This window comes from Henckelia pumila, chromosome 3, assembly GCF_033568475.1.
Source record: "Henckelia pumila isolate YLH828 chromosome 3, ASM3356847v2, whole genome shotgun sequence".
In the NCBI taxonomy this organism is placed as follows: Eukaryota; Viridiplantae; Streptophyta; class Magnoliopsida; order Lamiales; family Gesneriaceae; genus Henckelia; species Henckelia pumila.
In genome coordinates this window covers 125,760,413-125,772,017 of record NC_133122.1, presented here as the reverse complement: position 1 = coordinate 125,772,017, position 11,605 = coordinate 125,760,413, and the positions used below count along the sequence as shown (strand labels likewise).

At 31.4% G+C, this 11,605-nt stretch overlaps 1 protein-coding gene across 1 annotated transcript; it reads right to left on the bottom strand.

Annotated features, from left to right (window-relative positions):
- Nucleotides 1–344: 344 nt before the first annotated feature.
- Nucleotides 345–10,515, bottom strand: LOC140889441 (histidine decarboxylase-like). The gene is made up of 10 exons (XM_073297158.1): nucleotides 10,464–10,515; nucleotides 8,675–8,753; nucleotides 8,299–8,362; nucleotides 8,102–8,214; nucleotides 5,896–6,028; nucleotides 3,389–3,557; nucleotides 2,917–3,151; nucleotides 2,618–2,811; nucleotides 2,402–2,538; nucleotides 345–929 (listed from the first exon to the last, which is right to left on the bottom strand). The coding sequence occupies exons 1-10, from the start codon at nucleotides 10,513–10,515 to the stop codon at nucleotides 345–347; spliced, it is 1,761 nt and encodes a 586-aa protein (XP_073153259.1).
- Between the last annotated feature and the right edge of the window lie 1,090 nt (nucleotides 10,516–11,605).

Sequence of the window (11,605 nt, the reverse complement as noted above, 5' to 3'; positions counted from 1 at the left end):
TATATTGTTAATGCTCTTAAGAGCAAAACTTTTAATGATATTGCTCCAGATAAACACAATTTAAATTTTAAGTTGATATTTGAAAGGGGAACCAAGTTATAATGATTTGTTCCAGAAGAACACGACCTTTTATAATGATCGATGCTCTTGATGATTAGCGTATATCTTAATCTTAGTACATTAATTCTGATTTTGAAGATTGAAACCCAATAAATAAAGCCTTTAATTACCTGAAAGTCACTAAGCATATATAAGTTTAATTTGACTGCGTACAAATTAATTTATTCGTTATTCAACAGCTGCGTGAGGGGTGCTTATTATATAAAGTCATGCAAAATAACACATCAATGCAATTTCTTCTCTTTTCCATGAACTGGACATTCACAGTTGGGAACCCCAATTTCCTTAGCGAGACAAGGAGGCTCAGCCTCCCCACATCCATACCAAAACTTACGTCTCCGCAAAAGATCGTCGAGGAATAGATCCAACATTTGTTTAGTTACATGAGGCATCACCACCACATGTGCCAAGTCTCCATGACATTGAAGTTTCCATGAACAAACAAACTCTTGGTCCAAAGGACGTTCGAGAACAACGACGAAGCTTGTTTCATTAAGCATCGAACTTATTCCTTCGCTCTTGAGACGATCTCTCAGGTGACGAGCATACATCACACACCTTTGTGCGTCTTGTTCCACACCTATATGACCCTTTATGCTCAAACTGTACCACATGAACACGGGAGCATGCCCGTTCCGGCTCCCGCTGATTGTCGTGTCGACAGAGGCAATGTATTCAACGCTTTGTGAGAGAAGGTTGATATATTTCTTCCTTGCGAGAAGAACACCACAGGGCATCGGGGAGCCTAAAAACTTGTGGCCTGAAATGGACAAACTTCCAATAGGCATCTGGAAGTTGTAGTTGGGCCCCTATTTGTGTAGATTAAAATACCAAAGTTTAGGGAATAAGTTTGGAATGATGACAATTTTTTGCCCTATAATTTGTATTTTTTAACGGTAAATTTGCATCTCTAGTCTTGTAAGTGGGTATGTTTTTTTCATATTTTTGGTCCCATTAATGGTGAATTGTATATATTTGTAGTCTGTAAGTTGCATGTTAAACTTTTTATTTTTTCTATTTCTGATTTTTTTATTGGGAATCTATCACATCTGTCTTCGAAAATAGCTTATGTGACCGACGGATGCTAACATAGATTTTTAAAAGGAATCATGCATCTGTGTCTTGATTTTTTAAAAAAAGATTATCATGTGTCTTTCCAAAATTCGTGTTAGCATCCATGACCGCCACATAAGCAATATTTTTCGGCTGACGGAAAAATAAAAAAAGTGCAAGTTACCTCACTAAAAATGAAATTTTCATTGGAAAAAACTGCAATTTTCATTTTTTATGTTTGTCACTTTGCGATTTCGATCCTCTATACTTTCATACAAGGTTCTAAAAACGCGAAACACGGTGAAACGTCAAGATCAAGTTGCAAGTTTCAAGTTTCACAAGTTTAATACAAGTTTAAACGTGGAAAAACGTTTCAAGCTTATATTAAAAATTTTAATTATATATTACCAATATATAGGCTAAATAACACACATATATAATAAATTTAATAGTAACAAATAATTTCTCAAATTTTTAAAAGCAAAAAATATCAAAACTATAATTTTTAGCAATATCTATAGTTAGACTGCATCAAAAATTTTAAACATTACCCAGAAAACAAGAATTTTGAAGAAAAAGGTTTTGAAAATTATATGACCGGATTTATTTATTTGATTTTTAAGAAAATGGTTTTATATATTTTGAACTTTTTAAATTGATATAATTTATCTAAAAAAATAAAAAATATTTTTTTTTTACAAAAATAATGTTTAATCTCGATTAAACATGTTTAATCACGTTTAATATGGTCAACTTAGAGTTGACCTTTTTTCTCAATTTTACCTAAATCTTAGCGTTTTCATCACGTTTCATGTTTAATCCTGTTTAATCTCATTTTTTAGAACAATGCTTTCATATTTCAGTTTTAGTCATTTTTTATAATTTCATCCTTTAATTTTTATTTGAAAATGTTTACGTGGCACTTGACACGTCATCTCTACGTCAGAATGTATTGGTGCCACATCAGAAAAAAAAAGACTAAAATTGCCAAAAAAATAAAGTTAGCGTACCAAAACTGAAATCTGAAAATATAGAGGACCAAAATCGCAAAGTGACTAATATACGAAATTAAAAAAAAAAAAATTCCAATTTCATTGTTAGACAAAAAGTGGAAAAATTACAAATAAGAGGAAATTTTCCCAATCATTTTAACGTATATATAGCAGTTACTTTCTGGTGGCTACATCTACATTTTTTTCTCAAACGAGCTAGGTTAAGTAAATGTTACCTGCTTGAGGAAGGGGATAACCAAGCCAAATAAAGCTGCATCACAGTGAATGTAATATTGGTTTTGTGAGAAGCCACATTGTTCAAGAGTCTTTATAACAAGCTCAAGATTGTCTACACCCCCTTTAAATGTAGTACCTGCATGCGTATGATACAAGTTCGAATCATGCTCGAGACGATTAGTAAACATGCATTGAAAGAACAACGTTATATATACCTATGTTAACATTGATAATGGCAGGTTTGTCTTTGTTGCAAAGAAGTCTATCTTTAAGATCTGCACAATCCATCTCCCCAGAGTTCAATGCTTCTATTCTTTCCCAATCCATTCGGTACATTCGAGCCACCTTGAATATGGAATAGTGTGAATCTGATGATGAATACAAAATCCCATTTGGCAACAATTCTCTCCTGCATGCATGCATCAAGATTAACAAATATGTTATGTTATATATATATATATATATATATCAAGGTTTATTCTGTGTTATATATATATGGCACGTACGTACGTACCCGAGCAGAAGGCCTTGAAGATTCCCTTCAGTCCCTCCATTGGTTATGTAACCCCAATACTCATCCTTTCCGAGACCCCATAGTCGAGCAAACCAATCTAAAACGCCTCTCTCGAACTTCTTTGAGTGCAAACCGTAATGACTATCCTTGAACGGATCTCCGATATTGTTTAAGGAGAACTCGAGAAACGGGGAGAGGTCCATGTAATGGTGGCAATTTTGGTTTGCTGGAAAACCTAATAAGGTTTAAATTAATGATACTGCATGCAGTTAATTAGAATGTAATGATGGTATCTATAGCGATCAAACACTTTTTTATGGTTTAAAAGTTTAATAATAATGATTATGTTGGTTTATTAATTCGATCTGTTTAATTTGATCTCTAGGGCTGACTTTAAATTAAATTAATAAAAAACTAAAACACAAAAACATTTGCATAAACTAATTAAACATTCACATTATTAATTACTCGCCTAGATGATAACTTGCTCTTCCTGCAAGATAATCATGATATTTACTCAGTGTATTCGTCACACGATTCTCATCGTATGCTTCTATCACACCAATGGATTCTAAATCCTCATGATCATGATCTTCCATGTAGCCAATCTTTGGCTCCTTTAATTTCCCTGCCACCGGAGCCTGAAAAATCACATAAAATTAAAATATAATAAATTACTTTTATATATTTGTTTCCTTTTATCTTTATCTTATGAGGTTGTATATAAACATACATTGTATCTAATTTCTGAATATATGAAATTATATTCTCCCTAACGTTTCTACAGTTGGATAGATAGCTACCTTTTGAACCGAGTATAGGGCTTCCATATATTCTTTTCTGTTGGCTAATTATCAGTTTGATTTTGATGATATATAAACGGATCATCTTTGAGCTTTTATAGGCCATGCATGCACAATGAATTATTAACTATCAAGTTTGACAAAACTAAAGGCTTAATTAAATACAAATAATCCAAGTCTTCTATAACAATTTCTAACTCAATTAACATGCGCGCTCTTTCGAACAGTGAAATGAGTTTATTTTTTTTTATATAAAAAAATTAGAATCAATCTTAATTTTGATAAAGTTATGTGAAACAAGATTTCGAAATATAAATGAAGAGAAGTTTTTTTTCCATTAAAGATTTTATCTGTCGAAACATTGATTTTTTTTTCTTTTTTATCTTTATTTTTCAGAAAGAAAAAAACGCTTCTGATTAGAAAGCTCTTTAAACAAATTAACACACTATAATTAAATAAATGCAATATATAAGGACCGAAAATTCCAATTAGCAACTCTTCTCACAATATAATTTAGTAAACGTTGCAACAGTACTACAGTACTGATGTACTAGAGTAGGGGGGGAAAAATTATTATGAGAATTCTAATGTCTAAAGTCAAAACATATTTTAAATAGGGTAATGTTACATGTAAACTGAGGTTTTTTGTACAAAATTTAATTAAATGTGAACCACGTGATGATGGATAAATTGCGTTACAGGTCAGAATCGTAAAGAATATAAAATTATTGATTATCAAACAAATTTTGAGCTTTGTGCTTTGTCTTCTTTTTGAAGATTTTTTTAATAGAGCTTATCAAGAACTCGCTCAATGCTGTTAAATGGGTGTGCCTCTCTCCATTATTGGCCATTGTGGCTGGCCATTAATAATTGAGAGAGAGAGGTGGACGTTCAGACTTTTGAACGTTCGCCTCTCTATTTTTTTATTTTTTTTATTTGGTGTGGGCCCCACATGTTGGTTTTTTTAAAATAAAATTTTTTTAATAATATTATTTTATGAAACGTGTACAAGTTTTTTTCAATTGATTGATTTTGAATATTTATTATATATTAAATTTTTTATAATTGAATTAAATAATACATTAAAATAATTTTATTAGTATTTTAAATTAATAAAATTAAAGATAAAAAATTAATATTATTATTTCGAAAATTAATTATAATTTAAATATTTTAAAATATATTTATTTAATATAAAATATTTTTTTATTATTGAGTAAAATGTGAGACCCATAAATAATGAGTGCTAATATTAAAAGAATTGTGGGTGAAAAAAAATATGTGTTATTAACAGTGGGGCCTACAATTTTTGATGATGTGAAGAAAATTATTGTGTTAATAAGGTGATAGCATTGTGGATGCTCTTAGTTTTTCAAAGACAAGTTCATCTTGGGTCAATTGCGCGACATACATGAACTCGTTTCTTGTGGCCTTGACGTGGGCTCCGATATGATTGTGGTGTACGTGTAGTGCACATTAATACTTTGCAAATAAAAAAGACTCAAATTGACATGATTAACGATATGTGACTGTTGGAGAATTCATTATCGAGTTCTTGTGTTAAACAAAATAATTACGGACAAATATAAAAGAATAAGTAACTCAACTGAATAAAGATGGACAACTGAACAAGTGTTACTCCACTGGACAGTCTATTGAAGTCAATGAACTAGTCTTTTGTAAGGAATATTGTAGTGTGAAAAATATCAGATTCAGATGTTGTCACTAGATTTTGGCAACATCTGACATAACATGCAGCGGAAATATTAAAAAACGTAAATAAAACGTTAACAAATAAATAAACACACATGAATAATTAAGCACAAGTACAAAGTACTCGTGCAGTGCCTCAGAGCAAAAAGCTTCACTAGAAAATTTGTAAATCGTCTTACAAAAACCCTAATACTAGTGAACACGTAAAAACTTAATTTTCTCAAAACAAGTGAGAAAATAAATAATAAAAACAAACAAAAACAACTCCTTAAACTTCTACTGAAAGTAGAACAAGAAAACTCAATAAACGGATTGGAGTTGATCATTGATGCCAAAATATGAGAGCAACATGAGCCTTTGACCAATTCTTCAATGCTCTCAAATCTTCAAGGCAAAATCAGCTACAACGGCTGTAAAGAAGAACTTCAGATTATCCTTCAGAAATCTCTTTATATTTTCTCACACTTAAGCTCTCTCTTCTGCTCAAGCTTCTCACGCTTATAGCCCTTTGAGATCTCTTGATATTGTTTCCTTTTAAGCGTGTAAGCCTTATGTTCAAAATAGCTTGATCTTGTTTCCTTAATCCAAACTTGAATCTGCCAAGATAAGGAAACATTGATAAGTTAGGAGATCAAAATATATTATGATAAATACATAATATCTCATATCAATTAATCAAGTAAATAAATCAACTGAGTATAAAATATTTCCCTATTTAAAAATATCTCAATCAATTTAAAAACTTCAAGTTCAAGAAAAACAAAATACTTAAATAAATCTTTCAAAACTTTGAAGATGTTTAAGAAATAAATATTCCCTTCAATATCCGCCACTACAACAAAAAACTAATAGACAAGGGTGAGAAAACATTGTTAAATTAAAGGGGGTCTGAAACCGATGTTAAAAGCTCTGTTGTTAAAAGTGCAATCAAACCGTTGTCTTTGTGAGCCAACGACAAAGGTTTTACAATGGTGAAAAATCGTTGTCGTTGGCTCATAAAGACAACGATGAAAAACTGCTGTCTTTTTAACGCACTTTTAACTACAGGACCCTTAACATCAGTTTTAAAAACCCTTTTAATAACGATTTTTCACCCTTGTCTTTTTCACGTATAAAATTAAAAATATTACAATTTCCTATATTATAAATTACTCAAAATTTGAAATTTAAAAATAAAATATAATATACAATTTTTCAATATTGTAAATAACTCAATATTCAAAATTTGAATCCTAATCATCCACACTTGAAAATAGAACTATGCTAATATCTTGATAAACTTGAAACGACATCGATCTTTTTTTTCTAAATAGAGATTCTTCATGAAAGTCGCATCCATATTTTTCTTCTGACTGTAAAATCAACTAAGAATTCCCACACTCAACAATATAAAAAAAAGAAGCATATTTAAGAACCAAAATACAAAAAGTTTAAAAAACCAAAACACAATTTAGCAACAATTAAAAATATAAAGAACCGAAGTTTAGCACCTTTCAAAACCTACAGCTACCAAGGATTATTCGAATCACACTTCAACAAGAGCGACAAAAGCTATGCTAGTTCAATATTATGGTATGAAAACCTGTATGAAGATTAAGAGAAAAAGGGGTCCATCATTTGTCAATATCCAAATTCATAGAACGCCTTTTAATGATCGACAACAATATCAAACCAATTGTAGACGGAAAAAATATTTGAGAATGCTATGCTTGTGTCATTTTCAAAAGGATAAACTTGAGGGTCCAGCTAAGGGATTGGAAGCACAAACTATTGATTTTGCAAGATAATCAATCCTTGACCATAAATACAAAAGATCAGAAGGAAAAAAAAAAAAAAAAACTGCACTAACAATCCAAATAACAAAGCTAGCTGAACTCAAAAGGTTCAACTGATTACAAACAGTGTGACTGCTATCTCTATTTTAGCTACACTTTTGTACCCTTCTTCCACATTCACTTTACATATAATTTATAAAGAGTTCTATTGGTCCATCGTACTGAAATGATCTAAATTCCATGTGAATGAAGACACATTTGCAGATCACCACATGCAACTTACATTTCTTAGGAGCTTTAATAAAAATTTGTGATCACAAGATGGAGAGGCCAATATTTTGTATGCATTTATCATTTGAACACAAAAAGAAAATCAACAGAAAAGCTCTTGCGACAATTAAAATTTAATGTGGTAGGGGATGCCTCATCCTCCCCCATCCCAATCCTTCCTCTCCCTTCATCTTCTTTCTATCTTTTACATTCATAGATTATAAAAAAAAAAAGGAAAATAAGTTTTTTGGTACATTAACTTGTCCATGTTTTGATTTTGGTCCATTAATTTTTTCGATGTGGGTTTTGGTACACTTACTTTGCATTTTCAGTATTTTTTGGTCCAACTGCATACGTGTCAATTTCTGATTTGTCCCAAATGATGACGTGGACCAATAAAAAACTGACACGTATGCAGTTGGACCAAAAATCACTGAAAATGCAAAGTTAGTGTACCAAAATCCACATCGAAAAAGTTAATGGACCAAAACCCAAAGGGGTTAAAATTACTGGACCAAAAAACTTATTTTCCCTAAAAAAATTATTAAAGCAACAATAGAGAACTAATCAAACCCTAGAAATTTGACTTGAGAGAAAAACAACAGAATGGGTGACAAAGCATACCTATTCTCTTCTAGAGGAATTGACGGGTCTGGTTTAACAACATCTAAATTTAACTTCACTGCTTTTGAAGAGAACATTCTTGGAACCTTTTTAGAGCGATAATAACCAAGCACCTTAACAATCAAATTAGTTAAAAATTAGATAATAGTGGTAGCGAAATATTTCAGTACAGTGAATATCAGTAAATTGAGTAATACCAGCTTCCAAGGTGCATGATCGCTTTTGTCATTTAGGCAAAAATCATGAATAGTAAGAGAAAACCTGGATGTTTATTGCTCCAGATTCCATTAACATATATACTGCAACAAAATGATGATCTCCACAAGGTCATAAACATTATCTTGAGGAATCATTTTGTGGAAACAAAATTAATATAGTATAAGAAAACATAAAATCTAGATGAAGGAGTACTTTACCAAATTTAATCTTTTATGTAGACTATGCAACATAATAAATACTCACTTGACCAAAACAAATAAAAAGAATAAGCTCCAAAAGCCTAATTTTAAGTGATTGGAAATCTGATCAACTTTATTATTTGTACCTTCTTATGCTTAATATGAGTGAAGGTACCTTTGTGCCCCTCCAATATCCTGCACATGAAGCCATGAGATGCTAAGTGAACATGAAACGGTAACAATCATATTAAAAGCTGAAACGAATGACAATGAAGAAGCCAAAAGCAAACCTAGCTTTGCAAAATAAGAATACACATAACATACATAAACACGCATATCCATCACACTAGAAGTAACACTAAACTATCACTACAAATTTTGGTTACATATATTTATATTTTATTATATTTTCATCGATATATTCAATATTTGTTCTTATATAATTTGAGTTGAAAATAATATTTATCATGATATAATTTAAATAAATATGATATCTTTAAAATTAATCAATAAATAACTTTGAAAACAAAATAATGTAATTAATAAATTTTTTATAAACAAAATTAAGCAATTTTCAATACTGCATATACCAATTTAACATTTCATCAATAATTCGTATACCAAAATAAATTTTAGGTTCATAAAATAATAAATACAGTGGAACATTCATTAACAAGATTTTTTACTTTTTGAGACATGGCATTTTCATTAAATAAATTAGGAATAATAATAATAATTTAATGTTTGTAATAATAATTTTGACAATAATTATATAAAATAATTACTCAATAACAATAATATATTCGATAAGTTTTTTATTTGGATGAATTTTTTGTAATAATAATAAAAATAATAATAATAAGGAGAGTGTTATTTACACTTTAAAATTTTTATTTATATAATAAATAAATAAATAAATAAATAAGCAATCAATTAATTTTAGAGAAAATCTTAAAAGCAATCAATAAATAACCAAGGTTTTATTAAAATCGTGATTGGTTAACCTCGGTTTTATTAAAACCATGGCTAATTTTAGCCACGGTTTTGTAAAAACCTTGGTTAATTTAATAACAATTGTTTTTTAAAAATCATGGTTAAATACATAACCACGGTTTTTAAAAAAATCGTAGTTAACTAACCACGGTTTTAAAAAACCGTGGTTAACTTAGCAACGGTTATTTTAAACCGTGGCTACAATTAACCATGGTTTTTTCAAACCGTGGCTATTTTTAGCCACGATTTAAATAAAACTGTGGTTATTCAACCACGGTTATAAAAACCGTGGCTAATTTAGCAACGATTTTTTTTAAACCGTAGGTACTTAGCCACGGTTTTTTAAAGCCGTGGTTATTTATCCACGGATTTAAAAAAACCATGGCTAAATTTAGCCACGGCTTTCAAAAACCGTGGCTAATCAATCACGGTTTTAAAAAATAGTGGTTAAATTAGCCATGGTTTTCGAAAACCGTGGCTAATTAACCACGGTTTTTTCAAACCGTGGCTAAATTGACCACGGTTTAGAAAAACCGTGGTTATTCAACCACGGTTTTTTAAAACCGTGGCTATGTGGTTAATTAACCACGATTTTCTAAAACAGTGGCTAAATTAACCACGGTAGCTTCAAACCGTGGCTATTTAACTATGGTTTTTTTAAAACCGTGGCTAAATCAATGGTTTTTTTTTTTGTAGTGTATGTGATACTTCATAAATCTAGCCATAGATCAAACCTATTGATGCCATTGTTACCATATAATTTTCAAATACAAGTCGGATCTACAAACATGAAACCTAGAGAAGCTTTAGAAGGACAATGTCCAGCGTAAGCGTCCCAAACAAAGCTTGATATGTCCGTCTATCATTCATATAAACAAGGATTTTAAACAAAATTACACCAAAAAAAATATAATCTTGCACAACTTACAAAAGACACTCGATATATAATAGTTGTCACGAAATGGAATTACCAAGGTAAAGTGATATAGCTTGCTCCAAAAGAGAAATTTCCAATCCACCCATTTTGTTTATGCTGCGGTAAATAAGAATGGCAATCAGAGTCTAGCTAATCTTTATTCAAAGCTGAGATGAATAACCATACAGAGGAAACGCGAGAAGCCTTGAATACCTTTAAAGGTGGAGCTGAGTAGATGTAAGACACCAACAACCAACCAAGCGCGAGGTAAAAAAATCAATGGAAAACCGTGTCCTACCTAATAATTCTACGCGTTACTTGAGGGGTAACTTAGGCTACTCAAGAGTAGAAGTGAAACTATTTCAGGTTGCTACGTTACTTGGGGGGTAACATCGGAATATTTCACAGAAAGTGGGCAAACTTCTGCCCGAGAGGCAACAAAAGCCATCGCTCGAGCGGTATAAATCGTCCGCTCGAGCGAGGAAAATTCTGCCTCAAAAAAATAACACCTCGCTCGAGCGGTAAAATCCTTCCGCTCGAGCGAAACCAACTCTGAACTGAAAGAAACAACAGTTGCTCTTACTTCCTAGTTCAACTCAAATTCCAAATACAACTCCAAACCATAATATAACATGCATTGCTACCTCAATTGAGCAAATACAAACAAGTGATAAGTGTATTTTATACACTTAATTTATATATGATTTTAATTGTTAATTGTTTGTTTCGGGCAGATTTATGCGTTAGTTTGTTGTTTTTGTGTTTGTAGGAAATTATGGTGATTTTATGAAAAAGAAGAGGAAAATAAGAATTTGAGAAGATAAAAGAATTAAAAGAAGACAGAAGAAAGAAAACGAACAGGAAAAGAAGAGAAGGAAATGGGCTTTCTTAGTGGGCCTTATGGTCAGCGCTACTTTAAGCGCTAAAGAGATGAGAAACAAGCGCAAACGCGCAGCTTTCCGTGAGATTTGAGATTAAGGCAGAGACTTATGCGCGGCCGCCTGGATATTTGGAGCGCCCGCACGTGACGAGATTTCATGGATTTTAAAATTGTCGGGAAGGAAAGTTTTTATTCTCTTGGGCTTTTGAGTGGGCTTTAAGTGTGACGTTATAAAAGGGATTTCTTATCAGACAATTGGAGGGGAGCCGCCACAATACACACACAATACGTACGCATATCAGAACAAAATCAGAGAA